Raw genomic sequence first — 15,436 nt, 5'->3', positions numbered from 1 at the left:
TGGATCATACAAAGGTAACCAGTATAAAGGTGGCAGAATTAGAAATCAAACCCATGTTTCTTTGAGTCTGAGCCCACATGCCACCTTCTTTAGTTTAAATCCATATATTGGTTTATTTATATTGTTTTTTTAGAAATAATTTTAAATTTTCAATTAAAGAGTACTAAAAGCTTCATTTTTAAATAATAAAATGCTGCATTTTTCCCCTCTCTTCCCTATCCCCTAAGATAAAGCAGCTTTCAACTCTTTCTTCAGTATAGTATGCTTATATTGTTATTTCTGGATTCATTATTTTGGACATGCAATTACTTTTTATTAAAGAGTTAAGGATTTAGTGCTACACATTACCCCTCTCTCATCTTTTTAATAGAGACATATTATACATTTTTGGTTAAATCAATAGCATTTGCATTATGGTGATTATATATGTATTATTTAAAGCTGAGCCATCTTGTACAGGTTTTTTAAAAAAATTTTCTAATCAACGATTGCTTCATTTTGTTTATTTGTTTAGATTTCTATGTGCTTATTCCATTTTCCTCCCAAATACTTCAGAATCTGTCACATCTTATTAATATATTTTCCAAAAGCTCAAACAGTTCCAAGCACTCATTGCTATCATTTTCCTAGAAAACTCTCTCCCCAGTCCTCTGGTTGGACTGGTTGCCCTGTCGGTTTGGGCACAGCTATTTGTCATCCTAGGAGATCTCTGTACAATTCTCTTATGTTAAGTCTCTTCTCCATTTATTCCATTCTCTAGTAGTTTCTTGAAAAAAGAAATAAATTTCTGTAAATGTTTATGTGTCTGAAAATTTCTTTGTCCTTATACTTGAATGATAGATTGGTTGGGTATAGAAGTCTAGATTGAAAATAATTTCTCTTATACCTCTACTTACTTTTAGCATCTAGGTTTGCTATTGAGAATTCTAATATGATTCTTTCTTCCAGCCTATTGCATTTGCCTTCTTTTTTTTCTCCATTTGTGAGTCATTTTTAACTCAATATTTTAGGCTGTAGTGGGTCCTTCATCTGGAGGCTAAGTTCATTTCTGAGAAATTTTATGTTGAAGAAATTGATACAAACCAATTTTGTCTGCTCCTAGGAATTGTGCATTAATGTACTATCACATTAATAAATGTTCACAATATTATGAATGCTTAATTTAAAATAGTCTATTATGCATAATCATTGATGAATCTTCTAATTTTATTAGTTTTCCCCTCCTCGATAAGAAGGGAAAACTTTTTTTGTTTTTTATTCTAATTTCTAGGAGATTTCCTAGACTTTATTTTCCAAACTTTTTATTGCATTTTAATTTTGGCTACCTCCCCCCCGCCCCCTTTTCTTTTTTCTAAATGTCCTTTTGTTTTTTAAAGAGTAATCAGGTCTTGTTTTATGGTTGCAAAATCCCTTATCAATTGACTGTATTTCCTCTAATTTCCTTTTCTCTGCTTTTGTTTCTATCTTTTATGTCTAATGAAACTTTACTGCTTGTATTTAAGAGGGGGTCATAAAAAAATGATTGAATGAGGCTTATTGACTGGCAGGTTGATCCAGAGGTGATGTGGAAGCTGGCTTGCCATTTGCTTAGGAGATTCCATGTGATAGTATCTTTTCTTCTTGGACTGTTTGATTTCTGCAGATAAGTATCCTTCAGTTTTCTGCCTGGGGTTATTCAGTTGGCTGTAGGTGTTCTGGAAACAGATAGGAAAAGATGGCAGGAAAATCTTACCATTAAATATACAGATTTTTGCTTCATCTCCCCATTTGCAGTTGTATACCTCCTTTCTTCCTTCTGTTATACCTGGTGCCCTAAGTCTGAAGCCTCTCTGATTCAATTTCTAAGAGAGTAAACCTCTTGTAAGGGTAGTGTCTGGGGTACTCCTTAGCCACTTGCGGTGAAAAAGGGGGCTGTGGGTCCTTTTATTGACCTCAACCATTCTTGTTTTCATCCTAGAGCCTTACCTCTACCTTCCAAGGTATCTCTTGCCTCTGAGTCCTGAGGCTTTCCTGAAATCTTCAGGAGAAACAGACTTGTTTCTTATTGTTAGTCATCTCTTATTTCCCTACATAACTCTGTTCCCAGTCCTCTGTTCCAAGTTGGTCTGCTTGCTCTGTTGGCTTGGGGCACAGATGTCTGTATGTACATGTATAAGCAGGCATGTATATGCTAGTTACCACTTCTCCATTTACTTTCCTCCTTCTGATACACTGACCCTTCCAAGTGCATTGACACCTCTCATCTACTAGTTGGTTCTTTTCCCATTTTCTTTGTCATTTTTTTTAAAAAAATTATTTCCTATCATGTTAGTAGAGCTTGGAACAGAGGTCAATGAATATCCTTAGCCTACTATGTTGAACAGGAATTCCTAGCTGTTATTTTTATTGAATTAAATTTCACAAAGGTCAAATTTCTGCAGTTGACTACTAGCAATCAACTGTTTTTTGGTAACAAGTCTGAATATTTAGGATGAGAGCTTTAAGGATGCTCATTTTATTTCCCACTTAAATGGATTAGCCCTGCATAGTGAATTTAGACTCTTTGGGTTTATTTCCTTGGATTTACTTATAACAATATGTTTGAAATGTGTTAAGTAGAAAAATTGGCAGGATCAGAGTGTATGTGTGTGTTTACAAGTGTGACAGCAAGAAAAACCGGTAGAAGAAAAGAATGAATCCAAGAGAAAAATGAGTGTCAGATTTTGGTGGTGGGGGTGTGTATTTCAGATCATAACCTTATAATACTTTTAATACCTTCAATAATTTTTTAATGAGTACCTAAAGTTGACTTTTTCTTTCCTGCCTACTCTCACAGACTATTCCTGCTCTATCAGTGTCTTAAAAATACTGCCTCAATCACACTAAGGATTCCTTTCGATGAATGCATTTCTGGCTCTTGGGGACAGACTATCTGCACGCTCATTATCTTGGCTGCTTTCAGAAGCCTCATATGGGCCAAATGGTGAACAAATAACCAGAGTGGAGATCATTCTTCAGTCAAGCAACTGAGAAGGGGATGTGAGATGCTTTGGTTTATTACTTTTTGAATAGCAATAAAAACATCAGTGAATGTATCATTTGAATGGCCTTCAAACAATTTGGCCATGTGCCAAATAGATTTTCCCTATCATTTTATAGTACCATTGTTAAGTGGTATAAGCGGAAATAAAACACACTCTTCAAAATAGCTAAAGATCCTGATACAAGGCTAATTGTGGAGAAAACAAATATACTCTATCTTTCCCCTTGGAGAAATTTTAATAATTCCCATTTTAACAGTTTCATTCTACTTCAGTAAAACTGACTTTCCCTCCACTACGTCTCTAGAGTAAATTTTCACTTTTCTGCTAGATTTATAACTGGTGTTACCAATACTACAAATTATTGTAGTGTTGCATAGCACCGCTAGGATGCTGACTCTACATTGAAAAAAAAAGAGATAACGTAATGTTGGAGTTTTTAAATTTCTTGATCATAGTCGAGATTCTAGGCAAGCTTTATCACCGAATTTTTGTGTGACCATTATTAAATCATTTAAGTTTTCTGTGTGTATATTTGTAAAATATGTGACACTCAATTGTAAAAGGATCTCTCAATCTAGTGAGCCTAAGAGAAGATAAGCTTATCCAGGGGTAGAAAAATGTTTTATTCATCTTTGTTTTCTCTCTTGCTTAAATTCATAATAGCTACTAAGTAAATCTTGACTTAAAGAATTTTGAAGAAAAATAGGATATAGCGCAAGTGGAAATCCTGTGATCCTGAGAATAATTTGATATAAATTTAATATAGCCAGCTTGATTCTAAAGGCAATGTTGAGAGAAGACCTGGGGTTGCATGTTCTTCAGTGTATCATGAAGTACTGAGCTGATTATAGTGGTTACAAGATTAAAAGAGATGTATTTTAATGGGCAAATCCTTAGCTGGAAAATAGGCTATCATCAGTATGTAGTTGAGCAGTGGTTTCTTTTTAAAGGGGCTCCAGTGTACCCTTTGAATTATCTTCACACTCAGTAATGGTTTTAAGAGCTTGGACACTTTCCACATGTTTGAAAGCAACTCTGCATTAGATGTGAGGAAAACGTGGTTGACTTTTAACTTTGGCTGGTGTGAGAAAAAGATTGGAGAAGGCAGCAGACATTGTTCATGTATGGCTAATACTAGGAAGAGTTTTTTTTTTTTTTAGATTTTATAGCCATAGAAATTAAAAGGTTTGGTCCAGAACAATATTCTCTTTTAAAATTTTCTTTTCTTTTTGCAGTACGTTCTCCTTCTCTTCTTCTCCTATCCCAAGTGGTCTCTAAGGAGCATCCTGCTATAGAAAATATGTGAAAGGAAGAAGGGATTATTCTAATTTTTAAGGTTTGAAGTTGACATTTTCGATGTTGGTATTATGGGAGAATTGTGATTTGTTATATAAATAAAAATAATCATTTTCCTTTTTATTTTTACTTTCCAAGGAGCCACCTCCTTATGAACCTTTGTTTTTCTAAAATCACTGCTGAGGCATTTACAAATCAAGCCAACACTTAAATTTTATTCACCAAAGCAGAACAAAGCATCTGCTAATAGAAACAGCCTGGTAAATCGTGGAAAAAACATGGAAGTCAGAGGGCTTGTGTTTAAAGCTCAGTTCACTGCTTACTTCTAACTTGCCGTTGACAAAACCTTTCATCCTTGTTGAGTCTATCTTCATCTGCAAAATGGGGTTAATGGAGGATTTCATCTGCAAAGTGGGGATGATAGAGATTAAAAGAGATGACGTGGGTACATTAGGTCCAAAATAAACAAGAGTTGAATGTTAACAATAATATTATGACTGTGTGGTTACAACTAAAACTTTTCTCCTTTAGCTGTCAGAAATGCCTTTGGTAGATTTCAAATTCTTTTTCATACTGTCTGCTCCAGTAACCTTGTTGAAACTTGAGTATACATGGCTACAATTTGTGTTCGGCTTCCTTTCCCAAGGGTTCAAATAGCCTGTTTAGAGAAGGCACAAAAGTACAAAGCAAAAATTTCAGCATATGCCATCAAATCTTGGAAAGTCATCTAAAAGAGGAAAGATTGACGCTTTGGATGGAAAACGGCTTTTCTGGGGCATCTTTTCTGCTCTTCTGAAAAAAGCCCCAATGTTGCGGTGTTTTTCAAGCGGAATGCTGTCCCAGATGGAAGAGGAAACACTGACAAGCAGAAGAGGAGATACCTGGGGTTTCGAGGCAGCGTCGGCAAGGGGTGGCGCGCCGGGGGTTCTGAACCTCTCGGCTCTTTGTTGGGGGCGGGGGAGTCATTATTTCGGTGGAAGGCACAGCTCCCCCTTGGAGGGGTCCCTCCGCGGAGACGGTTCCGCTACCCTCGCTGTCCTAACCCCCGCCCCTCCCAGTTCTTGCGGACCCCGCAACGTGGTGGAACTGCGGTGCCTTTAAGACTTTTGCCTGCTGCACATGCTCAGCTCTTTGTGTGTTGGAGTTTTTCTCTTTTCAGAAAAAAAAAAAAAAGAAAAAAAAAAAAAAGAAGAAGAAATAGGCAGGAGGATGGGGCGGAGGAAGGGGAAGCGCCAGCAAAAAAGCGCTGCACTTTTGCAGCTGTAGACCGCGGACGCGAAGGGCTGCTTTTTTGCTGAAGCGGCGAAGCCGGTCGCGAGCCGACGTTCCGTTTGTGCGGCCCGGGAGGCGCGCAGTGCGAGTGGGGCCGGGCTCCCCGGCGCGCCGCGGGGAAGGGCGCCGCGGGCACGCGGGCCACACCTGGGGGGCCATCAGCCCTCGGCTCCCCGGCCTGGCGGGGTGGGCGCGCGCGGGGGAGTCCCTGGTTCTTGTCAAGGCGGGGCGAGACCACGGCGCTGGGCCTGCGGGGGGAGCGTGGGCAGGCGCGAGGCGGGGAGGCCGTCCAGCGCCCCGCGGGCTCCAGCCGCAGCCCCGGCGGCTGGCTAACGGCACGGGAGAGAACATGGCTGCTGGGGGGCCGCTGGCTGCGTGCGGGGCGGTGCGGGGCTGACCCCAGCTTTCCGACTCCCCCCTCCCGCGTTGGGCGCGCCCACCTCGAGGCTCCAGCTGGCCCCCGCCCTCCCCGGCGCGCGGGGCTGGGAGCAGAGGCAGTTGGCGCGAGCCGCGGGCGAGGCGGGGCCGCTCCCGGGGTCCCCTCCCCCTCCCGCAGGTCCCCTACCACAAGTCCCCTCCGGAGCGCCCCGCGTAGCCTGCTCCGCCCGCTCCCCGCCTCCGGCCGGGCCCGGGGCGCCGCGGCGGTGGGCTCGACCCGCTGAGGACACAAGGTCAGGATACCGAGAGGCGATGCCCGAGTGCGACTGGAGGGAGCCGAGCGGAGGCGACCGCGGTGGGGATCTGTCCCTCCTGACCGGGGAGTGGGATTGGGGCAGGCGCCGGTGAAGAGGAGCAGAAGCGGTGGCGGCGGGGGCACGGTTTTCTCCGGCCGGATTTCCCCCTAGGAGCATCCCTGTCCTCGTCCGTGATCGCAGCCCCGCTGGGCAGGGGCGCTGGGGAAGATGGAGCCGGGGGGCCCGGCCCGCGCTGGCCCCCCGCAGCCAGCGGCCGCGGGGTTCTGGAGGGCTCGGCCGGCGGGCGGCGGCGGCGGCGGCGGGGGCGCCTCCTCCTGGCTGCTGGACGGGAACAACTGGCTGCTGTGCTATGGCTTCCTCTACCTGGCGCTCTACGCGCAGGTGTCCCAGTCCAAGCCGTGCGAGAGGACCGGCTCCTGCTTCTCGGGCCGCTGTGTCAACTCCACCTGCCTCTGCGACCCGGGCTGGGTGGGGGACCAGTGCCAGCACTGCCAGGGCAGGTTCAAGTAAGTGCCTTCGTCGGACCCCGAACCTCAGCCCTGCCCGCACTCGTCGCGGTCTCCTCCGCACGGTCTCGGGTCCCCGGGCCGGGAGTGACTCGCGGTGCGCTGTCCCCTCCAGCCCCCGAGCCTCGGGGAACCCCGGCGCCGCGCAGAGCACTGACAGCCGTGGACGCCAAGCCTTTCCCGATGGTCCGTATCTCCGCAGCGACTTCTGGTCTCCAGCTCTTCATTTCCACACTCAGTTACGGTGTCAAACACCATTTTGTTAGGATACTATTTTTTAATAAAAAAATTATGCAAGGGACTCATGAAGTCCTTGCGCTTTGTGAAACATTCAAACAATACAGAATTGTTTAAAGGGTAAAAGTTATGATCTACCAGTACCTCTACCCTTCCCTATTCCTCTCTAGAGGTAACCACTGCTAACGTTTTAGTTTATTTAGTAATAATCATCGTAAGTAGAGTTTGCGATGGGCTTACTATGTGCCAAACACGGTTTGAAGCCCCTTGCATGAATTAATTAGCTCATTTGTTCCTTACGACAACCGTGATTTACTAGAATTATTTTAATGGATCTTCAGAGAGAAATCGAGGCAATGAATCTAAGTAATTTGCCCAAGATTAAACAGTAGAAGGACTGATTCGTGATTCCCAGTCAGCCAGCTTGACTCTAGAATGTTTACTTTTAGCCAGTATACTATGTTGAATTTGCTAGGACAGTCTTGAATTGAGAAATACGAGAGTGACTTTGCATTAGATAAAAGGATGAAATACCTGGACTTTTTAATGTGGTGAAGATAATGGATTTTCTTAACTGGTTCTTTCACTATGTGTGGGAGCATCACTTTGGTTTTTCTGAAGCCCAAGGTCCTTAGGGGTCCTTAGGAGTTTGCTTTACAACAGTAAAGATGCCATCTCTCTATTGGTTGATGTTTATTGCATTCTTTCTTGCCTGATATGAAAAAAAAATGGATGTGTGTGGGGAAGCAGCAAAAAAGATAGTTGAGGCCATTAGGGCAGCCATCTGACAACTTGAAGATAAGTCGTTAGGTCAACTTCTCAGTCTTCTAGATATTTAGTGTGAAGTTTTCTGACCGGTTTGTGGCTCTGAAATTACACTATGTAGATTACTGATATTGTCAGGATGATGGCAAAATCTAAGTGAAATGTCTCTTGGGCTCTAAGGCAAAGGTGGGAATATGGTTCACCTTATTAATATATTATAGGAAAATTTCCCCGGAGTTCTAAACAGCATATTTTCCTTTTTTTTTTCTTCTTTGACTCTTGCTGATTAAAACAATGCCCCTTAAAACTCATTGTAAAAATGTATATTTTTAAATGGCACTTTGTAATTTTAGGTGGATTCTACTAAATTAATTTATAGTAGGTTTTGGGAAGTGAAATCTCAAAAGGAAGTTTTATGAAATTTATGTATAGGAATAGGTTGAAATGTTTCCTAGCTTCATGCTTTCACAAATTAGTATAGTATTATAGTTTTTTTAATACATTTTTTTTTCAAAATTTGGATGAGATGCTAATGAAAAGTTTAAAGAAGTGTTTCAAGATGAGGAAAAATATCTTATTGAATTGTGCTTGTTAACACCTTTTTACTTAAGTGTTCTCAAACTTTTGCTATTACTATAACAGCCAGCCTCTTTACTAGCAAGAATTTCGAACATATAAACTGGCAGTCAACAATGAAAAAGCCACGTTCATTCTTTACATCTTTTTATACATAAATAGGAAGGTCGCCTGATTCATATGTAATTTAGGGATACTGGCCATTGTATGGGTGGATTTACTCCATTTGTCTAAGGAGGAAAATTGCTATAGTACTGAGAAGCTCCTGTCTACATTCTATAGTAGTGGCATTTGTTAATCAGCTAGGTCAGCACCCTGTAACCTCACTAGCAGATGTCCCAGTTAGTGGGAAAGATCACAGATTAGATTAAAACTAGCTTAAGTAACATAGATGGTGTTCATAAACATAATACATTAGTAAGAGGAAGAGTTTTTAAAAATATAGGTATAGTTAAATAACAATAAAACATGAACTAATCATCAAATGTTCATTTCCTTGGAAGCTGTTATTTCCTATGATTCCTTGTATTTTGTTGAGGAGAATGCATTTCATATCTCTGTGGAGTACAAGCTATTAATTAGAGTAAATATAACTGGTAGAGCTCTGCATTTTGTTATGTATACTCTTAAGGGTAAAGAAATCGTGGTATTTAAGGTTAAGGGAGAGAATCAATTTAGAAGAAAAGATTTCTTCCTAGTAAAGTACTTGCTAGCTAAGAAAGGTTTATTTAAGGATGGTGGCTTGAAGTAATAACACAGTGGGAACGACTTTAACTGGAAATTCTCACTTCATTAATTATCTTGAAAATTTTTTACTAAACTGGAGGATGGCAACCTAACAAACAGACATCAAAAATGATCAATCTTGGTAAGCAGGTGTCAAAATTAATTGGCTGGTTCCATGGTAACTTAGCTTTTTTTCTGCTCTAGGGATTTCACTTGGGAGTAAGAGTGTTCTTCAAATGCTTCTTTAGAATGGAAGATTGATGGTTGGGGAGAGAAATGCAGAAGCAAATGTGTTATCAAAAGTGGTACTTCAGTTCTCTTAGCATTGATTCCAGACTTCTATCCGTTTCTATTTGAAAAGTATAAAACACTCAGAATTACAAGCCATTCCTCACGTAGGTAAAACGAAATGAACACTGATCTTCAGCTAAAGCTAGACTGAAAGATTTAGGACTGAGAATCAGAAAGGAGGGTGACAGTTTGAAATATAGTAACGAAGGATATGATGTATGCGAACTCAAATAGTATTTACTTGAGTAGCTTAGTATAACATTAGGCTAGACAACATTTTGCTATAAACTTTATTTGAATAAATGACATTCTCTTTTAGAAGCTAGTTTTTTAGAATTATTTTTGTAGAGTAGTTGAGATTTATATTTATATTTTGTGTTCAAACTTGCACATTTTCTTGCTAATGTGACTTAGGAACCTATGACTTCTAATTTCTCTTAGGTAATCAACCTAATGTAATGCTCTGAGATTGGAAAATATCTCATTATATTGTGAGTAAGTTGTAAATATAAATTTATTATTAAAGCACGTTTATCAAACATTTTTCTAAAATCATCTATTAAATCTTATTGTATGTTCACTGTATGCAGGTATTTATTTAACCTCTTAGGTTAGTCATATATGGGTGATGCTGAATTTCACACATTTGTAATGGAAGTATTCTGTTTTCTAGAGGCAGCAAAATGAAGATATATCAGGAATGAGGTTGCTATTATAAACAAAAAGGGGCAGGGTTGAATCCATAGGTGTTTTTCCTAAGCTACTGTTTCAAAAAATGTATGTGTATACATACACAGACATATTTAGAATCCTTTTAATTATTAGTTGGGCAACAATCAGTAACTATAAAGTTAAATCAAATGTTCTCTATCCCCAGGTCTTATTTATTTCAAACTAAGATTGTAATATGCAATTTATATCCATGGGTTTTTTCTACATTATTGAAACATATAATCATATAATAGAAATTTAAAATAATTTAAGTGTTTCTAAGATCCTACATTGGTAAAGTGATTTACTTGTAGTAACATGGTTTTCAGGAACACGTGTCTGCTTGATTTGGCTCCTTTGGCAGATTAGACTCACCCCTCCTGTTTTTCTGCAAGTGGTCTTTTAAAGTTCCTTGAAAGTGTCACATTCCTTTTGGCTTCAGGGCATTTCACACAATGCTCTTACTTCTCTCTGAACCCTCTTTCCCAGCTGATCTTTACTTGACTAAACATCCTTCAAATCTTAGTTTATTCTAGTATCCAAAGGAGGCTTTTCTGACTCCTCATACTACATTACCCCTTATTTTGTGCTCTTATAGTACAAATTTTCCCTTTTAGTACTTTCAAAATGAATTATTTTGAAGTTATAATTATTTTGCAGTTATAATTTTTTTCTTTAAATTATTTTTAGGAGCTTAATTGACATGCAATAGACTGTACAATTTAAAAAAGCTTTGATATGTATTCACCTCTGAAACTATCACCACAATCCAGGTTATAAAAATATCTGTCCTACCCAGAAGTTCCATGTGCCCCTTTGTAATCCCTCCTTCTCTTCCCTTCTGCTTCTCCCTGTCCCCAAGTGACCACTGAGCTGCTCTCTGTCACTATAGATTTGTTGGCATTTTCCAGAAGTTTACATAAGTCGACTCATGCATTATGTATTCCTTTTTGTCTGGCTTTTTTCATACAGCATATTTATTTTGAGATTCATTAATGGTATATCAGAAATGTATTCCTTTTACTTCTTGAGTAGTATTCCAATGTATGGACACACTACAATTTTATAATCATTTGTTTCCAAATTTTGAGGTATTCTGTATAAAACTACTGTGAAATTTTATGTAGAAGTCTTTGTATGTACATACGCTTTCATTTCTCTTGGGTAAATACCTGAGTGGAATCACTGGATCAGATGGTAGATCTATGTTTGACTTTTTAATAAACTGTTTTCCAAAGTAGTTGTATCATTTACATTCCCACCAGCAGTGCATGAATGTTCAAGTTAATTCAATCCTCACTGGCACTAGGTATGGTCAGTCTTTTAAATTTTAGTAGTTCTAATAGGTATGTAGTGGTATCTCATTGTGATTTTAATTTGCATTTCCCTGATGACTAATGATGTTGAGCATCTTGTCAGGTGCCTGCTTGCCATCTGTAGATCTTCTTTGGTGAGGTATCTGTTCAAATCTTTTGCACATTTTTTACGTTGCCTCCCCTTGATACTGATTTTTATGAGTTCTTTACCTATTCTGGATACTATTTCCTTATCAGATATATCATTTGGAAATATTTTCTCCCAGGCTGGAGCTTGTCTCTTCATTCTCTTAACAGTGTTTTCAAAGAACAGAAGTTTTAATTTCGATCAATTCCAGTTTATCATTTTTGTTCTTTTATGGATTTTTGGTATTACATCTAAGAAAACTTTGCTTAAACCAAAGATTTTCTTTGATTTTTTTCCATAAGTTTTATACTTTTAGATTTTACATTTAAGTTTATAGTCCATTTTGAGTTAATTTCCGCAGATAGCGAGAGGTATGGACCTTAATTAATTGTTTTTGCATATAGATACTAAATTGTTTCAGGGCCATTTGTTAAAGACTATTCTTTGCTAAAGTGGCTTTATACCTTTGTTGAAACCAGTTTATATATTTGTGTCTCTTTCTGGATGCTTATGTTCCATTGATCTCTTTGTTTGTGTGTCAAGATGATAATGTCTTAATTATTAGAGCTTTGTAAGTCTTGAATTCAGGGAGTGTAAGTCCTTCAACTTTGTTCTTTTTCCACTATTGGCTAATCTGGGTCATTTTCATTTTCATATGAATTTCAGAATCAGCTTGTTAATTTCTGCAAAACCTGGGATTTTATTTGGGATTGTGTTGAATGTATAGATCATTCTGAGCGACAGTTTGACATCTTATCAACATTGAGTTTTCGGACCCATGAACATAGTATATCTCTCTATTTATTTAGATCTTTAATCTCTCAGCAATATTTTAAAAATTTCAGTGAACAGGTCTTACAACTTTTTTGTCAGATTTTTCTTTAAATACTTCCTATTTTTGATGCTGTTGTAAATATATATATTTTTGGTTTCAGTGTTTGTTGCCATTATATGGAAATACAACTGATATTTGTATATTGATCTAGTATCCTTCAACCTTGCTGAACTCACTTATTGGTTGTAGGAGACTTCTGTAGTTTCTATATGATTTTTTATATAGATGATTGTTGTTTGAAAATTAAGATATCTTTGCTCCTTTCTTTGATATCTGGATGCCTTTAATTTCTTTTTCTTGCCTTATTTCACTGGCTAGAACCTCTATCACAATGACATATACAGGTGATGAGGGTGGTTAACGCTTCTTGTTCTTTATTTAGGGGGAAAATATTTAATCTTTAACCATTAAGTATGTTATCAGTAAGTTTTTTGTAAATCGGTTTTATCACATCGAGCAAGTTCCCTTTTATTCCTAGTTTGCTGGGCGTTTTATTGGAGATGGATATTGTATTACGTTAAATACTTTTTCCGTATTTGTTGAGATGATTATATCATTTTTCTTTTAAAGTATGTTGATATGATGTATTGCATTGTTTAATTTTTGTATGTTACAGCAACCTTACATTCCTGAGATGAACCCCATCTGATATATTTTTTTTTAAATATATTGTCTGGATTTGATTTATTAAAATTTTGTTTGGAATTTTATATATATGTGTGTATATATATATATATATATATATATATATATATGTTCATGAAAGATATTGGTTTGTACTTTTCTTGTATTTTGTCCAATTTTAGAGTCAGAGTAATGCTGGCCTCATAGGATGAATTGGTACCCTCCCGTTCAGTTTGTTTGAAGAATTTGTGTAGAATTAGCATTATTTCTTCATTACATGTTTGGTAGGATTAACCAGTGAAGCCCTCGAGGCCTGGAGTTTTCTTTAACTAGACTCTTTAAAATTTATCAGCCAGAATATTGTCCAACTTGGTAAATATCCTTGCGCGTGTGAGCAGAACGTGTGTTGTGCTGTCGATGGGTGGAGTGTTCTATACATTTAAATTAGGTTAAGTTGGTTGATAGTTTGTTCAAGTTTTCTAACACCTTTCTGGTTTTCTGTCTATCAGATACTGAGAGAGGGGTACTGAAATCTTCAGTTACAATTTTGTATTTATATCTCTCTGGTCTTACCTGTTTTTGCTTCATGTATTCTGAAGCTCTGTTATTAGATCCATGAAATTTTATATTATATCCTCTTGAAAACTGACCCTTTTTCTTTATGAAATGAGCATTTGTTGAAAAGACTATACTTTTTTCATTGACATCTTTGCACCTTTGTTGAAAATCAGTTATCTCTCTCTCTATGTATTTCTTGACTATTTTGTTCCATTAATCCATACATCTATCTTTTTGAGAATCAGTCTCTGTTTTGGCTACTGTATCGTTTAGTAAGTCTTGAAATTAGATAGTGACATTCCTCCAACTCTTTTTACTTATGAAAATTTATTTGGTTATTCTAGTTCATGTGCTTTTGTACATAAATTTTAGATTCAGTTAATTTCTAAAAAAAAGAATAATTCTTTTGGGATTTTGATTGAGGTTGTGTTGACTCAAGAGATCATTTTGGGAAGAACTGACATCTAGGCAATTTTCCAGTCCATTAACATGATATATTTCTTCATTAATTTAGGTTTTCGTTGATTTCTTGCATCACTGTTTTGTAGTTATGAGATTCAGATCCTGCATATATTTTGTTACATTTATACCTAAATAGTTTGTATTCTTTGATGCTATTGTATTTGATAGTATTTTTTTGAATTTCCTTGTTCACTTTCATTATGTGGAAAGAAAATCAATTTTTGTATATTGATATTGTATCCCATAATGTTGCTAAACCCACTCAATTTCAGTAGCTTTTTTTGTAGATTCCATGGAATTTTCTACATAGCCAATCATATTGTCTGTGAATAGAGATAGTTTTACTTCTTCCTTTCCATTTATATGCCCTTTATTCTTGCTCTGTTTTACTGGCTAGGACTTTACACTTGATGTTGAGTAAGAGAATAAGAATGAATATCTTTACCTCGTTTCCGATACTGGGTGGAAAACGTTCCGTCTTTAAAGATTAAGTATCATGGTAGTTGCAGGTGTTTCTGTAAATGCTCTTTATTAGGTGAAGGAAGTTCCCTGGTATTCCCGATTTTGAGAGTTTGTCATGTATGGATGTTGAATTTTATCAAATTTTTTTTCTGTTTCTATTGGCAGACAGTAATTTTTTTTTTTTTTTTAGTTTGTTGATATGGTGAATTAAATTGATTGATTTTTACACGTTTAATCAGTCTTACATTCTTGATAAACCACTTTGTCACAATATATTATACTTTTTATATATCGCTGGATTTGATTTGCTAATTTTGTGGAAGATTTTTGCTTCTATTTTCATAAGAGGTATTTCTCTTTTCTTGTAATGTCTTTGGTTAACTTATAAAATGAATTAGGAAGTACTCCCTCTTCTGTTTCCTGGAAGAATTTATGTAGAATTAATATTACTTTTTTCTGAAATGTCTGGTAAAATCTATCAGTAATGCCATCTGAGCCTGTGGGAAGACTTGCAACTGTGAATTCAATTTCTGTAATAGATGTAGGAATATTTATCTGTTTCTTTTTGAATGAGTTTTGCTAGATTGTGTCTTAGAGAGAATTGGTCCATTTCACTTAAGTTTTCAAATGTATGGGCATAAAATTGTTCATAATATTTCCTTATCCTTATAAAGTCTGTGGGATCTTTAGTGATATTTCTTCTTCCATTTCTGATATTGGTAGTTTCTGTGTTCGTTCGTTTTTTTTTTTTTTGCTGAGTCTGGCTAGACATTTATTAATGTTATTGGCCTTTTCAAAGAATATGTGTTTGATTTCGTTGATTCCTGCTATCTTTTCTTTCATTGTTGTTGTTTTCGGTTTCATTGACTGCTGCTTCCTTTGGTTTTGATGTGCTTTTCCTAATCAGTTTTTTTAAGATGCAAAGCTTAGATCATTAATTCGTGTCGTTTCCTC

At 37.7% G+C, this 15,436-nt stretch overlaps 2 protein-coding genes and 1 pseudogene across 16 annotated transcripts in view; 1 reads left to right on the top strand and 2 right to left on the bottom strand.

Annotated features, from left to right (window-relative positions):
- The window catches only part of LOC120609743 (sulfotransferase 2A1-like), a 64,527-nt pseudogene extending 58,777 nt beyond the window's left edge, over window positions 1-5,750 (bottom strand).
- The window catches only part of LOC120609742 (translation initiation factor IF-2-like), a 449,818-nt gene continuing 438,549 nt past the window's right edge, over window positions 4,168-15,436 (bottom strand). The window contains exons 2-3 of the mRNA XM_039872456.1: window positions 5,201-7,013; window positions 4,168-4,977 (exon numbers count right to left, since the gene is read on the bottom strand). Coding sequence (XP_039728390.1) covers window positions 5,921-7,013 — 1,093 coding nt within the window. The 3' untranslated portion in view covers window positions 4,168-4,977; window positions 5,201-5,920. The remainder of the gene's footprint in view (window positions 4,978-5,200; window positions 7,014-15,436) is intronic.
- The window catches only part of ATRNL1 (attractin like 1), a 627,375-nt gene continuing 618,026 nt past the window's right edge, over window positions 6,088-15,436 (top strand). For 13 of the 15 annotated variants that reach the window (XR_005654640.1, XR_005654641.1, XM_039871115.1 and 10 more), the window contains exon 1: window positions 6,470-6,792. Coding sequence is in view for 12 of the 15 variants with exons in the window: in XM_039871115.1 (XP_039727049.1) it covers window positions 6,494-6,792 (299 nt within the window). In the remaining 3 variants the exon portion in view is untranslated. Of the gene's footprint in view, window positions 6,793-15,436 lie in introns of all 15 variants that reach the window. The other 2 variants (XM_039871111.1, XM_039871123.1) reach the window with 2 other exon arrangements.

The sequence above is a fragment of the Pteropus medius genome, unplaced genomic scaffold (genome assembly GCF_902729225.1).
Source record: "Pteropus medius unplaced genomic scaffold, Ma_sr-lr_union100, whole genome shotgun sequence".
NCBI lineage: Eukaryota > Metazoa > Chordata > Mammalia > Chiroptera > Pteropodidae > Pteropus > Pteropus medius.
This window is presented reverse-complemented; position numbering and strand designations above follow the sequence as displayed.